General features: G+C 33.9%; 1 protein-coding gene across 1 annotated transcript in view; it reads left to right on the top strand.

Annotated features, from left to right (window-relative positions):
* The window catches only part of LOC130895346 (lachesin-like), a 96,655-nt gene extending 77,015 nt beyond the window's left edge, over positions 1 to 19,640 (top strand). The window contains exons 7-11 of the mRNA XM_057802582.1: positions 8,381 to 8,516; positions 9,315 to 9,463; positions 10,843 to 10,941; positions 12,952 to 13,002; positions 14,837 to 19,640. Of these exons, the coding sequence (XP_057658565.1) occupies positions 8,381 to 8,516; positions 9,315 to 9,463; positions 10,843 to 10,941; positions 12,952 to 13,002; positions 14,837 to 15,006 (605 nt within the window). The 3' untranslated portion in view covers positions 15,007 to 19,640. The remainder of the gene's footprint in view (positions 1 to 8,380; positions 8,517 to 9,314; positions 9,464 to 10,842; positions 10,942 to 12,951; positions 13,003 to 14,836) is intronic.
* The last annotated feature ends 471 nt before the right edge of the window (positions 19,641 to 20,111 follow it).

The following is a 20,111-nucleotide window of genomic DNA, read 5'->3' on the forward strand; positions in this document are numbered from 1 at the left end:
TGAAAGAAGTTGTAGGTAATGCATTCAGTCTTTTGATGATACGGGATTAAAAAAGAGCAATTTTAGAGCATTGTGTGCCATATTATGCGAGCGAATGAATAAACAATGTCTCAAAAAAGCGCTTGAAGAAGTAGAACAATTGGAATACCTCGAAAAAGGTAGCTGAAAGAAGTTGCAGGAAGCGCATTCAGTCTTTTGATGATAGTTGATTGAAAGAGAGCAATTTTAGAGCATTAAGTGTCATATTATGCGAGTAAATATACAAAAATGCCTAAAAAAAGCGCTTGAAGAAATAGGACAATTGGAAGACCTCGAAAAAGATAGCTGAAAGAAGATGCAGAAAATGCATTCAGTCTTTTGATAATACGGGATTGAAAGAGAGCAATTTTAGAGCATTGAGTGCCATATTATGCAAGTGAATGAACAGAAAATGCCAAAAAAAAGCGCTTGAAGAGATAGAACAGTTGAAAGTCTTCGGAAAATGTGGCAGGAAGAAGTTACAGTCATTCTTCTGATGATACGTTATTAGAAGAGAGCAGCTCTGGAAAGGAAAAGCTTAGGAAGAAAACTTAAGGAGGACAAGGATTACAGTAGGCTGTATTACCATCAAAGAAGTGGTGTTTCAGTAGAACTATTTCCATTAAATTCAGATTTGTATTCAACTTCTAAATTTACATGGTGCACACTTTCTAGTTGATCAACCATTTATAGCTGTATAATGAAAATTCTAGCTCTGTTTTATGTGTTTTCCACCTTTGATAGGAATTAATGGTTAGTGATAGTAAATTCAATATAATTTGTTAATTAATTTCTTCAAGTATTAAATCAAAAACTTTACGGATGCAATTAATATGTAAATATTTCCGAAAATTAGGAGGTCTGGTGTATTTCTTAATTGCCCTTAGGTCTCGACGACTCGAAGCGCTTACTGGTATATTCTAATAATGAAAAATTCAATTTTAGAGAGCTTTGGAAAGATTCGAGTGGAATTCGGTACATAGGAATACAAAGTACAAACGGTGGAAATCTTCCATTACGTGATTAATATTAAAACTAATAGTGAAAATATTCATATGAATCAAATGAAACTTTCTCTCAACTCAGTGGAAATAATTGATTATGACTAATTTTCCAAACGTCGGCCTTTAACAATTAATTGGTAATTTAAAAAAATCAAACTTTTTAATTTTTAATTTATCAAAATTCTTTTGATAAAATTATCGATTTATTAGTCCAACTGAATGAACGAACTGTCTTCAAAATACGATTTTTTGTATATTTTCGAAAAAAAAACATGCTTTCTAGATCTTCTTTTACCTTCCTTTTCATATGTGAATCCCAAATGTATCAATAACACCAATAAAAAGTGTAAGCAATCTGTTAAGAACAGGTTATTTGAAAAATTGGATCATCAATATCAATTTTGGATCAATATTGGATCGATATGAGAAAAAAATATCTTAACATAATTTTTGTTGATTTTTACGACACTGGTGTTGCTTTGTACGATGTAATTAACCATGGTAAAGACTGTAACTTGTAGGGCAACGAAAAAATCCCGTAGCGAATCGAATTTTGTTTACCGAGTTGTAAATTTATTGTATCCAGATGAGAAGGAATCTTCATAAAAGAGCAAACTGACTATTTTAATCGAGTCGAGCTAAAGAAATATTTCTAAATATTTGTTACAAAGTGAATCTTCACAATTTCAATTAAGCTTTATCGTTTCATATAACATTTGTTGTGTTATATAAACAATCTTGTGCTTTCAATAGAAATTAATATGGCTTCAAAATAAATGAGAAGCGATTGATCTTTGAATGTTTTTTGCGCGAATGGAAATTTGACCAATTATATTCGATTGAGGAACTTATTCAGATTCCTATTGAATTCTCTTGGAGTGAAAATCATTTTTAAAAAGACATTTTTTCTAAAAAAACCCCATTATTTTCACTAAACTTGTCGTTTTTATCAATATTCCACGTTTCATAATGAAAATATACATTGTGTGCTATGATCGATAAGCACCTTTTTGTACTTAACTGAATTTCATAAAAAATTATCTACCTGCCTCACCACTACCAGTTAGCTGTCAAACTCAAACCGATACACAACTCCGTTAAGAAAAAACAAGAATTATACCTCAATATGGACACAAGTGATAAAGCTGCTCGAGATCCCTACGGTCAAGTGACCAGTGTGCTATACATGATTGTTTCCAAAATGTATCGTCGTTCCCAAGAGGCTAGTAACTTTCATTAAAGACGTGGCTCCAGAAGAGAAAGATACGAATTATACAGGGATGAGGCACATCACCTAGATATCAGATATGGTGTTTAAATTGAACAAGAGCTCAGAGAAAGGCGAGGAATGGCTGTGAGTGGCTGGAGAGTCAGATAAAGAATTGGAGCAGCTAACATTCAGTGTTTATCTGAGTGCTGATGTCATCAAATAGAGGTTAAAGTCTTTATGATAAATATATTCTTGATCTCTTTTGTTATGGTTCCATTCCAGATCATTGTGGAACTCTTGGGATTATTGTAGAAGATTCCAGGTCATTGTAGACATTTACAGATCAATTTAGAAGATTTCAGATCATTATAGATCTTCACAGATCGTTATGAAAGATTCCAGTTCATTCTGATAGATTTCTGACCATTTTGTACTTTCTTTGATCATTGTGGAAGGGTCTAAAATATTGTGGAAGATTCCAGATCATTATAGAGCTCCACAGATCGTTGCGGAAGATTCCAGTTCATTGTGGAGCGCTTGACAGATGAAAAAAACCATACATTACATCATCACAGATTATTTTGAGACATTCCGAATTATTCTAAAAGATTTGAGATTATGGAGCTTGATTTCAATTCATTCTGATAGATTTTAGATCATTTTGAACTCTCATTAATCATTGTGGAAGAGTTTAGAATATTGTGGAAGAATTCAGATCATTATAGAACTTAGCAGATCATTGTGGGAGATTTCAGATCACTGTGGAACTCTTGGGATTCTTGTAAAAGATTCCAGGTCATTGTAGACATTTACAGATCAATTTAGAAGATTCCAGATCATTATAGATCTTCACAGATCGTTATGAAAGATTCCAGTTCATTCTGATAGATTTCTGACCATTTTGTACTTTCTTTGATCATTGTGAAAGGGTCTAGAATATTGTGGAAGATTCCAGATCATTATAGAGCTCCACAGATAGTTGCGGAAGATTCCAGTTCATTGTGGAGCGCTTGACAGATGAAAAAAACCATACATTACATCATCACAGATTATTTTGAGACATTCCGAATTATTCTAAAAGATTTGAGATTATGGAGCTTGATTCCAATTCATTCTGATAGATTTTAGATCATTTTGAACTCTCATTAATCATTGTGGAAGAGTTTAGAATATTGTGGAAGAATTCAGATCATTATAGAACTTAGCAGATCATTGTGGGAGATTTCAGATCACTGTGGAACTCTTGGGATTCTTGTAAAAGATTCCAGGTCATTGTAGACATTTACAGATCAGTTTAGAAGATTCCAGATCATTATAGATCTTCACAGATCGTTATGAAAGATTCCAGTTCATTCTGATAGATTTCTGACCATTTTGTACTTTCTTTGATCATTGTGAAAGGGTCTAGAATATTGTGGAAGATTCCAGATCATTATAGAGCTCCACAGATAGTTGCAGAAGATTCCAGTTCATTGTGGAGCACTTGACAGATGAAACAATCCATATCATACATCATCACAGATTATTTTGAGACATTCTGAATTATTCTGGAAGATTTGAGATTATGGAGCTTCACAGATCATTGTGTAAGACTCCAGATGATTGTGAAAGTCACAGCTTAATCACATACATCAAAAGTTACTCAAAATAAGTTTGAAATTCTTTGTCATCCAGCATTTATACCGTATTTTGTACCATCAGATTATGATTTATTATTGATTGAATGGTGATTCTTTCTCTTACAGATTAAATATTTTTACGTGGTTGATTTTCGAATATTTGAATCCCACTTTTTGATCACTCATAACTAAAGCCAGGAATATTCGTAGATATTCTGCTTTGATCAAGACTATACAACGACAAACATTCTTGTAAAAAAATCAAATTTCTTTCGACTTATAATCTTTATAGCTCCCCCTTATAACTTTCATTTAATCTCTAATATAATGGAAGTAAATTCGGTATCATCAACCATGAGAAGGTGATAAATGTCACCTATTAAAGCTCCAGCCTAACAGCTTGTCATTATTACAATAATAAATGTCAATCTAGTCTTTTATGATTACCATATTTATCTGAAAGTTTCAGTTCAGGCTGTTAAAAATTAGGCAATTTCCTTTTTTGTACTCGCAATTTAAAGAACTAATAAAGTAAATGATTTTTCTTTTCAAATGGAATATTCAAGTGGCTCCCACTCCGACGCGGCGTTAAATTGAATTATTCCGTATTTTAAAATTTCTTCGTGAATATCTATAAAAAACGTTTACCAACCACTACCCTCCGATTGCTTCATGTTAAGTCCGCTGACATCATCAACGACAATATATTGATCGAAGCTTAGAATATCAGGCAATTGCTCTGGATATACCTAAAGCTTTTGACAGGGTCTAGCATGCTTCTAAATAAAATAAGATGATATGATATGTCCCCACTTATCAAGTAGCTTGCAGGCTTCGTTAAAAGATCAATCCATCCAGGTTGCCATCTATGGACAAACTTCAGAAAACTTTGAAGTCAACGATGACAACATAGAAGGACTACCCATAATTGATTAGAAACTTCTACAGTTCGGAGAATAAAGACACTGAATTGACTTTGTTTTGCCGATACTATCACGAGTGATGTTTGTCTAGAATGATCCTTCATCGAGCCGCATTTGCTTGATTTAAAGATTTCGCCTAGAGACGCCTAGAACTTCAAATTATTAGGACCCTTCTCAATAGAGAAGTCCAAAACTGTTAAATCAGTTACCAAGGCACGTCTTCCTGTAACATAACAGCCCACAACAGCTCTAGACTAATATCTATAGACAGACGCACTACTCGAGTGTAATGGGGCTTTTGTACTTGCTCTATACATGCAATACATTCTTAACGTGAAAGAAAGAATAAAAAAGTATTAGAAATAAAAATTATATGCATATCACCAAAAGAAAATGGATAAAGTAAGTATTTAGAAAAGAAAGCAATACAGCAGTGAAGGAGATAATAGAAAGGAAGCTACGAGTGAAAAGTGCAGGAAGTATCATGCAAGATTTAAAATAGAAATCGTACGAATATTATCAGAAGAACATGAAAAAAGTAGTATCAATATCAAGTCGCAAAGGACTGAATCTTATATAATGAGAACTACAAATGTAAAATGCAAAAAAGGCACATATACAACAAAATTCCCTCAAGTGAGTTGGATGACAGATACAATCATAGACAATACTACATACAAGATGGCTGACGTATTTGACAAATGACTTATCATAGAACACGTTCATAGAACATACGATTAGTGACATATGCATTTGACACATGACTGAAGACACGTGAAATATATGATGCTCGTGATAGTTGACATTTTAGATCCCCTTAACAATTCAAAACGACACTCATTCTCAGATCTAATAGATCAGCTACAAAGTTGAAGTTTATTTTATTTATATCGATTTCTTTGTAGCAGAATTCGTACGATATTTCTTGAATGATTCATTATAATTTCAAGTCCGTCTGTTGTTTTAGACACTACCGAGCATAAGAAACGCTCCGAGTTAGTTTTTCCGTAATTCTGGTGGCAAATAAAAAGAAGGACGCGTATTTTCGATTTATAATCCCATCTTATTCACTCTCCTCCATCCCAGCTGTTCCGAAATGGACCGTTTTTATTTTATCCAGATCAAACAATTTCTGCGCTCACAGAATGTACCACGAAATAAACAGATTTGATGAGAATGTCACAAATTTGTGATGAAGAAAGAATAAAAATAAATTTTTTGCTTATTCAATTTGTTTTTATCGTAAAGAAACTATTAAAATATTACCAAGAAGAAGATCTTACATCTAATGAAACAAAATGTAATTTGGATATATTCGTGTTGGGATATCAGTATCATTAACTCTCTGAATTAAATCCACTGCATTAAATCTACTAATGTTGGTCAATACATTCGAAATTCCTTCCTGAAATTGCAATCAACATCGAATTTTAGCTGCGTTTCATTATCGAATCCAAATTAAATGAAATTGAACTATCCATTACATATACAACACCATAATACATTTTAATAATCGTTTTATACAGAGGTCGGTAACTCTCTCTAAACATCGGCATCGTAAGTCTGACAACGCTGTCGAAAAAGATTGATACAAAGCATTAGATAGTTGTGTATGTGTCTTGATAACACGTGCTCGTCGAGTGGTCACGGCTTAAGAATGAATAACCGCTGGAAGAAAGATTTTTTTCTGTTACATCCTAAAGCAACAATGTTTACCGAATTTCAGCAACAATTCTTGAATTCGCCGCTACCAAATCGTTCAACAGTGTGGAAAACGTACCAGGAATTCTTAAAAACGGGCTCTGTTGCCGACGCGCCGCATTCTGCGCTAATTGAGCAGCCGAACCAAGCATGCAGTTAGGATTAACCGCAGTTCCAGCTTTCTATTTTGTGGTAGGTGAAGCAAGCTGAACGGTACGGCCAATTAGAATAATTGCGTGCATTGGAATAACCAGAATCCTTACGTCTTCATTGAAGAAGAATCAAACCTGTCTGGAGTGTGTGTGTGGGCAGATATTTATGAGGGAGGTCTCGTGGGTCAATATCTTTTTGACGGGAAATGCTCGAAGATTTACGAACAACGATCCAAAATTGACGAACATCCGTCATTTCATGCAGGAGGCAGCTTCGCCAAACTACGCGTTATATGAGCGGAAGTACACTCTGTAATTTCTTTTTGAGGGATTTTTTCAAAGACCATGTGTTTGCTATAGAATTTGAAACTCCTAGTGGACAACTTCACGTGCTTTGCTGGACTGATCAAGGTGAACATTTGAACACTCACAGTAACCCTTTTTCGAATCCTTTCATAATTTCTTTCAATATTTTCATTTTGACGCTGCATTTTTCATGCTTAAGCAATCGGTAATTTCAAAATCTACCCCTCCTTCTATATACCTGAAGTGCTCACGAGTTGTTTTGCGAATAGTAAGGTTGCCCATGAGCTCTTCAATTGAAATAATCTCTTGAGGACATCGTCGATGAATTGAAATATTAATCACAGAAGATTCTGTACCATTAATTAATCTTGGAAGGGTGCAGTATCATGGTCGAGAAGTTCACTATCAGTTTGAGCTGGAATAAGGTAAAGAGCTCATCAATTCGCTGTTGGTTGGATCCTTCAAGGCAGCCGAAGACGAAGAAAAACTGTCAAGTGCTTTTGCTCTGCATGCTACGTCTATTGTTTGAATCGAGTATTCAAATGTGTGCTTTTCAGAGAGGTTATCATCTTGGTTTGTACTAAATGTGACCAAAATGTATTCCACTAGAAATCTCATCAATATAGGGTCTTAACTGGGGCTTAGGCGATTTGATTTTTCGTACCTAAACTTTCACTAGAGACAATAATCGGCCTAGATTACATCAAGGATTCACCTCGACACTGCTCTCCATGTTATTAGTGAGGGCTCCACTTGTTTTAGACGAATACGTGGAAAAAGACAAAAGCTTCTAAATTGGAGACAACGAGTCCAACAAAGTCGCGACATACACAATATTTTTTAGACGACGCATCCAAGATCCAAAGCTTTTTCAATTACCCTGTGTGAAGAAAATTAATAATAGAGAATTTCAATATTTTAATTCTAATTTTTTCTGGTGACCCCACTTGCACGAGATTTATCCGGCAACGAATTAAGAACGGCCGAATTGTTTTCTTTTTCATCATAATTCATTGTTGTTTAACTTCGGAAAAACAAATAATTTAAGAAAATTAAAAATTTAAGGTTATGCAAAATCATCGAGATGAAACTGTCAACTGTCAACATTGAAGTGGCTAGAGTGACATTTAAGGAAGTTAAAGTTGTCTACTCCAGAGCGCCCCGAAAGTGTTTTGCTCTACGGAACTGTCACTTTCACTTCATGGAACACTCAAAACGCAACTTTCGGTATGTAAATGAATACAGAACGATCAACTTTGAGATGGCGTCGTCTAAAAATATATTTTAATGATTGAATAGAGTGTTTACTATGGAAAATAGTGTGAATCTTAATGTACAAACTTCGATTCAATCAGTTTCAATAGAGTAAACTGTATGCAATCGATTCAATTAAGCACTACTCAAATATTGATACTTGACAGATTTTGATTGGAATCTGTTGTTTCAGTTCCGCCGATAGTGCAGGTTCAGAAGCCCCTTGTCGGAGCCCCTCTTCAAACGAATGTGAAGCTCAAGTGCGACGTGGAAGCTTTCCCGATATCGAATAACTTCTGGACTATAGGAGAGGAGATGCTTTTCAAAAGGTAAGAGACGTGCCGACAAAACAATGCAACTATTCAGAATCGACTATCGGTTTGCGGGCTGGAATGTTCCTTGACGTGAATTGAGTTGGTGAGAAGTTGAAATATTCCATTTAGTTAAGCAAATGTTATTTCTCGATTTGTTCATCATATTTTTTAGAAAAACGACAAAATTATTTTTCCATCATTTTTGTGTTTCCTTTGTTAGTCCAGGTACTGGAACTGGGACTCTCCTCGTACGTATTGCGGTCCATAAGTTTACTTTTAATTATATGTATCCTTAATGTCAAAATGCCAATACCCAACATAATTAATTTCATCGCCGCTGTTAAATCTTTTACCTATCAACTCGGTCTTCAGCTTTGCCAATATAAAATAGTCGGACGAGGCTAGATCAGGACTATATGGTGATTGTTCAATCTCAGTGAAGCTACATTCATATACAGTATCTTTGGAAGGAGGTTTCGGCTGATTTTGTCTCGGTTTTGATCAATAATTTTTCTCCGCAACTGACATAGTAAGTCAGAATTAAATGCCACGTCCACAGTTGAATTTGATTCCTCAAAAGCATGCAAGAGTTTATCCTCGCAAGCCTTAAATATCGTATCCATCGATTTTTTCAGCTTTCCGATGCCGCTCCATGGTATCATCACCTTGAAAATATCAGTCTGGGCTTCAATTTTTTTCGTATTTTGACGCCACTGCGCGTGCATAAAATTTTATTGCTTGTAGAAGTAAGAATAAAAAATAACAAAGGATTCCGCCGCTTCCAGTGGTGATAGTTCATTTTCTATTTTCCAGTGATAAACATACTTTGATGGAAAAGAAGAACGGATACAAAACAGTGATGCTTTTGACTATTCACAATGTAACTGAAGCAGATATTGGAACCTATACTTGTACCGCACAAAATGCTATGGGGCGATCAGAAGATTCGGTGAGACTTTACGGTATGTAAATATATTTTGTAACAATTAAAAATTGATGTTTGATGCTAATGTGGTGAAATTTTCGAGGTTGTTGGTTATGAAAATAGCTCTTAATTAATATATAACCTCAAATATAATCTGTCATAGGTGGTGAGTAGAAATTTGAGGTTAGGAAATAAGGAAAAAGTCGCTAGGTACCAGATCTGGTGAAATAAATTGGTGTTTAACCAATTCGTGAGTTTTAGCCATGGAAATCACCGAAATGTTAAAAAATTGTCTTGATTGTTTATTCATTTCAAGAGTGTAGAGGAGGATCTAAAAATCTAAAATGTAGCGGGTGTCTCAATAAAATGGCTCTCGGCCATATCTCGGGAACCGTTTATAGTACAGCTTCGGGAAAAATAAATAAACGCTTGTATCGAAAATGATGGGCGACAATTTGAACATTTAGGTCGTCACTAGCGAGGTACCTTAAGTTATATTTCCATTTTAACTTCCATAACGCAGTTTTCCGGTGACAGCATAAATAATATTGACATAATAATTGGAACTATTATTAATAAAACAAGGAAAGACAATTTTGAGGAATCAAAAAATGTTAAAATCCGTTCAGTCAACTTGGAGTAATTTTTGTTTGAAGGAAATGCTTAAAATTTACACATTTCTTAGGATATCTCGTAATACGAAAAAGATATCGACATGCGGTTTTCGCTATTCTGTTGCTAATTAGGTCTACTATCTTATTCCTTAAGTAAAACTGCATGTTTCCATTCAACATTTTTCAATGATAGCTAGATTTAAAAAAATAGATAAATAACGCCCTCTAGCGTATACGTTACTCATTAGGTTGTTTCGAAATTATAACTCTTACATTGGTAGAAAGGAGTTCTCTTCAAAAAGACTAAGTTTGCATAGATAAATTAAGTAGAACTGGACTTACAGGCGTTTTTTCATAAAAAAGTTCCCGCTTCCCCCCACCTCTTATTTGAAGAGATAGAATAAAACTTGTAAAATCAAATATATGCTGAATTTCTCGAAGAATACAATAATCATAGTTGAAATGCATCTTAATTAGGCAAAATTTGTCAATTATTCATTTTATAATTTTTGGTTTCTAATTACGCCCCCTAGCGATGGACCTACAGCTCTGTAAATAATTTCCAGGTTTTTCTCGAGGTCACTTTTGTCATAATTTTTTCCCGAAGCCGTACTATAAACGGTTCTCGAGATATGGCCGAGAACCATTCTTATTGGGACACCCGGTACACTCGAACGCGCTTTTGGACTAAAACGATAGCATCTTTCATCTCTAATCTCAATACATCTGCTGATAATTACTTATTCATCGATAATTGATATTGAGAAGTATTTGAAATGGAATTATAATTTTACTGTTCTAGAGATAAAAATTCCAACAACTACCACGACAACCACCACAACAACTCGTGCAACAACAACAACAACTACAACCAGTACAACTGAATCAAATCTAATATTGGGTAAGTTATGTTAAATCTCGTTATAATTTGGACACTGTGTACATTATACATCACTCAATAAGTCGTGTAACTGACACACAGATGGCGTTGCCATTGTCAAATCTTTACGAAGTACCAACTTTGAAAAGACATTTAGATTAGTCACAAAAAATGACTGTCATTTAGGTGACGTTATTTTGTTATTTTCAAAACGATTTCGTGTGTTAATTGATGAAAAAATACTGGACAAGCTAAGCAATGAGTGTTATCATAAAAGAACAATTTTTTTTTGATTTGTTGAATTTAATCGTGGTCGTTACTACTGGCTATTCGCTGATCTATAAAAAAAACTGTCGGGTAAGAAATTAAGCTGAAATGAAGAAGCAATTGCTGAAACTGAAGCCTATTTTGAGACAAAAGACAAATCCTTCCACAAGCACGGCATCAAGAAGTTAGAGAATCTCTGGACTAATTGTATTGGTATTGAATCGATGAATAAAATTGATTTGTGGCAAAAAATTGTTTTTTTTTTCTAGTTAGTCCCACTACTTATTGATTGATTGTTATTTTTTGCTCTTACGAATAATAAACGCGTGAAAGTTTTTCAAATTCCCCTAACACAAATAAACACTTATCCAATCTGTGGACATAATCGAATTTACTGTTTGCTGGCAACAATAAAACCCAAATTATTTCAGTGAATATAAAACCGCGTCCATGACAGTTTTATACTCACGATTGCGCTGAGTAGAATTATTGGTCGTTCGGGCGCAAATTTAATAAAGAATTTTCAATAACTTATAAATTTTATGCTTCATTTGACTCGCTGAATTATAGAAAACCCTTGAAATGTCCGTCGTCTACTGTCTTTTTATATTTTTCGATTACCTCTGAAAATTCCTTTCGTCTTCTCATCACCAAATTGTCAGAGTTATTTTTTTTCGTTCTCTATATTAGAATTAACAGATTTTTAAATAGAAGTTCTGCGTTCCATGGAAATACTGGAAATTCAATAAGAAAAATGTCTTAGAAACAATCGCCAGATAAAAAAAATAGTCGTTGTTGAATTAATATACACAAACGCGCGCGTGGGAAAACCCCTGTCATTTTGACAGGCCTTTATTCTCATTCGCGTAGTCTCCTTGATCTTTCCTAAGTTCTATGGGAGATTGTGGAGCTCTTATCTTTTTGCTAAGAATTAGCCAATTGGTTATACACCGAATGGTCCTTCGTCTTCTTCACAGCTGCTGATACAGTGCCTAGTTACCGTGTCGGGGGGTGTCTTCAGAAAATATCATATAATACTTCAGCTTTAACTTTAACCATTTTCAAACTTTCCCGTCTTCTACTAGAAGTCCATTACAAGCTTACGAGACTTTCCATACTTAATAGGTTATACCAGGGTTGGTATTCAAGTTTTGCGATATGGAAACACTGTCAAATTTGACATTGCCATCATAAAGTTTGACATTTTTGAACGTACTCAGAACGTGTTGTCGTACGAGTGCTACCTAAGTTGTTTACATTTCCCTGCTATGATTTTCTATTAAGGCCTTAATTACACTCGCATATATTCAAAATAGCATGAAAATTTGGCTGTCAGAAATATTTTTTTGCATAGGATACTGCGTAATTGAAAAATCGTTAAATCAATTAAATAAATAAGATTGTGACAGGCAAGATGAACCAAATACAACAAAAGTTGTTTAAACCCGAAGCAATTGGTCTTTTTTTGGTATGAGCTGAACCTGAGCTTCCAATCTACAGGAAAAAAATCAATTTTATAGTCTGCATATCGGACTTGTTGGAAATTAATACGATTGTTGTATCCCATCTGGTTTAGACGCTTCATCGATGTTCAAGCCTTTAAGAAGTTTTGCCACATCTCGGTGTTAAAATTCTATTTCTGGTATCGAAGAACCAGCTCTTGGTAGCTTGGGTGATAGTTGGTGAAGCGAACAGTGGATGTTTTCATCATAAACAAATAAGCTCATCATATAATTAACGTAGTTCCTTCTTTTTTCATTTCAGAAATTACCAGTGGTATAAAAAGTACTGCACAACCGCTGTTTGGAAGTATGAGTAAGTATGATGAATGACTTCGTTTCTTCTATTCTATTTCAACAAATAAATGATGAGACAACATTTAGCGACAACATGATCCCTATTAATACACAAAATTGTTGCAATTCTGCATATCTTTGAATACATCCCCGATGTAATAGAGATTTTCCTAGAGTGACTATCATCCAGTGTCCATTCGTATATATCAAAGAAGTAGAAGGGCTTCTTGTCACTTTAGACTAATTCATATGAGCTTCTTGTGGTCTTAGATCATTTGGACACGAGAAAGAACTGATTATAAGTACAATGAGCTTATCACAATTTGCTGTGAAAGATTCGTTGTCCCAATTATCATTACAAAGTACCTCGAAAAAAAAATTAATCCTTATCGTTGGCTTATGTCTGCTTTGAAGCTATGAATAGCACCGATAATTTTCTGGCAAGGGATTCTTCGTCTTTGAAGAGAAATCCTGAAAAACTCCAATAACAATAAAAACTAAAGCTTAGCTTTTATTCGAATTGTGATCAATGTGATCAACAAACCTTCTATCGAATCAGTACTACAACTCTTCTTTCACCATATAAACATAACCTCAATTCGAAATTGCTGACGGCACCATGAAGAAATGCAACAAGCTTCGCAACAATCGAGTTTCCATCACATATATGTGATCGTGTTTTTTAACTAGCAGATAAACTGTTAATTAGGTCAAGATACAGTGAAGTAACTAATACTTTTGTTATCTACACTTGATCTAGTCGTCAAAATAGTTAAAGTGTATTGAAATTAAGTCTAACGAACAATCTAGACTGATTTCTACTCCATTTATGGAGATATTCAGATTTTTATCCACTCAATACTTCACACGACTCATCGATCTTTCTTCTACGCTCTAAAATGTCCAAGATCATAGATTGTCTTCAATTCTAATTGCTCTATCATATATTGAGTCGAGCATTCTCAAATTATGTTTTGGAAGCCGATTTTAAATGATATAGCAATGGTCACAAGATGGATGAATCTCAGTCTTGTAGAAGCTTTAAGTTTTTATGAAGCTGCCTCAATTTATTTGGCCACACCTAGCAAGCGGTGATGGTGATATATTATGTCTAGATAAAACCAAATCCTGAGCCACAGAGTTTAGGTCTTTATCAAACTAAATCAAATTGCTTCCACTCTATTCCAAACATGTTTCCAAGATCGGTATTGATGGGTTTAAGATTGAAGTTTATGGTGTAGATCGTTGATTAACAGGCAAAAGACAGTAGGTTACAAAACGCATCCCTGAGGAACACCAGCGTCGATTTCAAACTATTCTGAGGTGCACAAACTTTTTTACACACAAAACAAAACTTTTAACACTCACATCATGAATAACCGTCCTTCTATAACTTCTTTATTCACCAGATTTAGTGTCATGACTCTTGCACGAGATAAAAACTTTTGGTTTATAATAAGTTTCCTTTTCAGAGATTCAGTCTTGGTTCATAAAACATTATTTATTATAGTATTGTCAAATATATCTCGAAAATTTTCCAAAAAACATATTTTCTAATGTCTATTATGTGAAAAATTGTTATTGGGAAATTTTTCTTAGAATCAACATCTGTAGTGAACAGACATTTAATCAATTATTTTTATAAAATCTTTTTGTAAGCAAGCAAATAATAAAACTTATCTGTTAATTAAAATTAGAAATCTTTCCGAAATATTAAAATTGAAAAGAACATTAATTAAAGATTCTAATTTCGATTATTTCTTTGACAAAACTTAATTAACAATCAAGCGACCTGTCCCCGGAGAGCGACGAAACCGCATTCCCCCCAATTTGAGTTTATTTTGTCGTTACAGGTGGGAGAGTGATCGATGAAGATCCCTCGGAAAACTGGCTATATCCTAGCGTCGACCCCGCGCCCCTAGAATTGGAAACACATTCCGATTCGCGATCGAACAAAGGACTATCCCTTATTTTCCATTTGACTCTAAGTTTCTTGGTAACGTTGATTGCTTTTCTTAGGTGACACGTAAGTTGTTATTAAGAGAAGGCTGCTGTCAGAAAGATCCGTGTTAAACGATGTAGAAATGCGGAATCACACGGACATCTGGATCAAAATAATTCAATAAGTCTGCGGGATAGAATAGTAAAAGTTATATAAGAAGATTGAGTATAAAAAAAAAATAAAAAATGTTTTAGTAAATTGAAATAGACGACGTTAGGAAATTTTGATATAACGGCGTTGTTATTTTTGCAGATTGGTATATTTTTGTGTCTTTTTTTTCCCTAATGTATATCATTTAAGCTAAATAAGTAATATTTTTTAGCTATAGCTCTATAAAATTGATCGTAAATAATTAGTTTATAGCTCAATATGTATTAATCGGTACCAATAAAGCAGCTCAATTTTGGATCAAAATCTAGCTGCTAAAACATTTTTTTTATATATTTATTCAATTGTACAAAGGTATATTGTAAGTATGTCATATCAGTGCTCAATGGAATAGAGCTTATTTAGTGAAAATAAAGCAAATAATATGTTCCGATCAAATTTGACCGAACACGAAACGAGAATCATCGACCAGCCATCGCGTTTACCAGATTTGACTGCCCTAACTTCATTATCGTTTTTAAACTTGAAAATCCGCTTCGATGAAGCCATAAAAACTGTATGGAAAATTGTATTAAGCATGACATGAATACGTGAAAATGTTTTTAGGTCATTTTGACTCAAATTTGATCATAAATATACTACAGGGAGAGTAGTTATCTTTCGGTTCTTTTTATTAGAAATATATACTTCAAATAAACAAAAATTCAATATTCAAATTTTGTTTCAAGGTATTAGGTTATCTATAAAGGACCCTGATATATATTACGATCTAATAAATCTAAAACTCTCCTTTCATCATCAATTTTCCCTAGAGATATTAACAACAAATAGTTTAATATAGGACAGACGCCATAGGAATTGTGACATAGAATATACGAACAAAATTCATTGTGATGAAGCTTATTTCGTTCTCATTGAATTGTTTAGAACAATAATTCACATTTTCCGCATTAGTTATGACGTTAGTATCATATGAGGTGGTTATACTTCATAGATGACTTTCAATATTGCTTTGAATTTAATGGAGACTTTCCTATTACAGCTAGAGGTGATGGCATCAAAAATTATATCAAATTAATATAAAACCAACGATATTCCATTGTTAAGAATAGAAACCGGAAACTTCAATTTCTTTTAAAGACAAAATCTGGTTCACTTCCACCAATAGAGTCTCTTTGATTGGAAGATTATGCTTCCGAGGTCTTATTAGTAGTAATTTAAGCATTGAATCTCCTTTACCTCAAGTTCATCAACACTCCTCCTTTCTTTGGCTACAGCGCCCTTAACGCATAAGTCTTGAGAAAAGCGGAGAAAGAAGAAGAAGGAAGATCATAATTTATTGTTTTTTGTTAACGCTAATTAGGATGAGTCTCAAGCAGTCTTAACCTTCCGACCATAGTATGATTTGGAAGAGGACGTACTGATATCTTGTGCAAACTCAAACAAAGATTTGATGATAAATAAAGCATGAATTTCAGGTTTCAGGAGTTTCTGAATACAAGAATTAGGAAAATTGGAGATGTTGTGAAAGCTCAAAGGCGATGTTACGCAATGGTAAGGCCGAAAACTGTACTTTCATTCGAACTTTTAGCAAATTCAATTTTATAAGAGTAGTGCAGAAATCATCATCATTATCATACCGTTTAATCTTTTGGATTATGGATAGTCCTTGGGGCGCCTACAGATCCTTTTATTGGGGTGGATTACTCCCCTTGATCTTTTTTTATCGTTTTTTGTTAATCCTTGCTTCGTTTGTCAGCTTTTACCAATTTTTTCCATTTTTGAATTTTACTTTCAAGTCTATTATTTCTAGGATTCTAGTAACTCCTCCAATTTGGTTTCTCCAGGTATTTATTGGTCTGTTTCTACCTCTAAACTTTGATATTAAACAAAAAACAATAACTTTAGTGTAATGATGCATAAGACATAAAACTAACTTTGTATTCAGAAACAGAAATCAATATACAAAGTGTATTCTCCAGTTTATTGTTTAACTTCAAATGCTACCTTCAGAGATGATTTTCCAGCTAACCAAATAGAAATCATAGAACGCTACCTGGTTGTATATCTCATGTAACCCAGAAGATTTATGAGAACATGCATAGACTGCACATAACTGTCTATACAAAACCTTAGCTGACTTAAGTCTTAAGTCTTAATATTGCAGGTAGCACCAATTGAATCTCTGGTACTCTTCTTCTTCTTAACGTGCCGTATCAAATCTCCTTGGCGATCAGCATGGCAAAAACTCCCTCTATTTTGAGATAGTCTAAATAACTGTCCTGCTTCTCTTATCCCAATCCATTCTCTCAATATTCTTCGAACAAGAAACTTGTTTCCTTCCAATTCCTCTACGATCTTCAGCTTTGGTACTCTAAAAAAACAAAAGTTTTCATGCAATTCCTCTTATGGTTCTTAGAACTTTTTCGAATCTAGCTTATCCTTCACCATCATTGTCTCCATCCAAATTCTCGTCACTAGACGAAGCAAAACGTTATAGCGACAAATGGTTTGGTAGTTAAGATGTTTCTTGTATTTTTATTTCAACAACTCTCATTTAAAACTATGTAGTACTTTCATATCAAGGTCGCGATGTCTGAAAATACCATGTTGTTATGGAATAACGAAATTAGACTATAAGCTTTGACAATATTTATTAAGGTTGAATCCCACAAGGATTATCACGGGTACGTATGAATATTTTCAATTTCCAGCTTGTTGATTTCCAGATATCACCAAAAAGAAAACATTGCAAAAGAGTTAATGAGACAGCAAAGCATAAATATAAAAAAAGATAAATATTCAGTCGTTTGGTAGATAGAGATTCATTGGAATTGGCCCTGATATAGGAGTTGTTCCTCTGTAGAGCTCGGGCTGTGGTGATTGCGATTGCGCTGCTTCAGGCTAAAAATTTTTGTTGTTTTTCTGTTTATTTTTAATAGGGAAGCGGATATAGCTGCAGCTGCAGCTATCTTTGGTCATTTGGCTGGAGAACCGGTTCTCCAGGTCACAGGAAAATCGCAGAAAACCTGCAACAGCGACAATTACAGTCGGTTGATGTCCTAGTGATCTCATACGACAGGTAAGACTAGACAAGGGTTGTTTTAAGAGTTTCCGACCACAATCTGAAGATGTTAGCACCCATTGGAATAAGTTGAGAAATAAATCTGCGTATACGTCACTAAAATGCATCGGATTTAACTTCCAGAGACTTTTCCCTGCATCTTAACCTCAAAGTTTCACTTTCAGCACAAGAATTTTTATCGATTTCCTTGAAATCCTTGCTTATGTTAATCACACAAGATTTTGATTTTTAGTTATTTTTCACAACATCCAATTCCCATATCCGCTTCATTAGTATCTATAATAAAAAACTTTCTGTACCTTTTTGATTGTTGTGTAAACCTCATCGTATTATTTGGTTCCCAGCTCTTCATTCATATGCATGGTATACCTATGGGTCTTGTTTAAGAGGTTTGATTGAGCAATTTCAGATCAAAATACCCACTAGAAAAAGCCGCGAGCAATAAACATATTTGCTTAGTCAAACCTCAGTATAAAATACCTTCACATTTTCTCTGATAGTAAAGAAGTGTTGAAGACACTGAAGGGTATTTAGTGTATGCACCAAACTCCATATTTTCTTGCACCAAAGCCCTATAACAACGATCAAATGAAGTGGAAAGATACTCAAAGTCTAAGACAATGCAAATGATTCATAACCAAAGGTCTGAGGAACTTCTTGTGATATCCAGAATCGATATTGAACTGGTGATCTTGTAAAAAGTCATTGTACCGTCAAATAACACCTTAAAACGATAGACTTGGTACAGAACAACTGTAGATTTTGTGAACGAGCTATGGAGATGACAGAGTGAATATCTTGGCCATTTCAGAATCTCAATCTAGTACTGAATCTTTAAATATTTATCAAATCATTATAGTTGATTAATGGATGAAGGAAATTGTTAAAATTTCAAGGATTATATGCCTTTGTATGTATTCTATGTAATCCGGAAAGGGACGATGTTATAGCTCCCTAAAATAACCTTCCAGATATAAATTTTCCGAAAATTTATAATTAATTCATATTATTTCGTATATTTTTCCGTAAATGACCTTCATGGTTGTTGAAGTACACTTCATACCATAGGAAATACCGATCCAAGACTGCTCCATTATACTTATATACCAAGGGAAATCAACATGAGGGGAATTGTTTCTGTAAATATTTCAATGTCGAGAATTACGAAGTTGGCGTTTTTTAGATGAAATGTTACTATTTGAATATTAACAATTGAAATGAATATTTTGTTTCCATATTAGTCACAAAAGAAGTGAGTTCGAATATTTTATGATATTAAAAAGGAATATTTCATCTAAAAATCGTATTTTATAAAAAAATATACCAGGTGTACCGAATTATCATGAGTATTTTCAATTATATAATCAAAATTTGAATGTAAAATGTAAATGAATGTACATATCCTGCCTAGACGCAGTAATATTGTTGAATATTGTATTGAAATAAAAGTTATCTATGTAAACAGTATTTTATTTCATTTCCCTCATCCCCCATTCGACTTCACGTAGAATATTCCACTCCAATCATTATTTAAAACAAAATGAGTGCAACTCAAAATGGGTTATTTCAATGAGATTTTCCATGGTATCCTATTACTTCTAATGCACGAACCTTCATCGCTGGTTTAGGAATCGATATGGAGCTAAAACATCACAACCCTAATTAAAACTTTAATCAGAGTATATCGTTTCAGGAAAATAATAATCTACTCGTTGTACAAATTAATTCTACCAACTAGATATAGTTTAAACAATGATATAGTAGGGAAACAACTTTAAATAAAAACTATGAAATGTATTCTTTTCTTTTGTTTGTCCCATATAGTTCTATATCGTATAACATTTTATTATCCACTACTTATGTAATTAATTATTCAATTTCTATTCCACCATGATTTTTAATTATAAACTAACTCTAGCTGCTAAACAAACTC

The sequence above is a fragment of the Diorhabda carinulata genome, chromosome 6 (genome assembly GCF_026250575.1).
Source record: "Diorhabda carinulata isolate Delta chromosome 6, icDioCari1.1, whole genome shotgun sequence".
NCBI lineage: Eukaryota > Metazoa > Arthropoda > Insecta > Coleoptera > Chrysomelidae > Diorhabda > Diorhabda carinulata.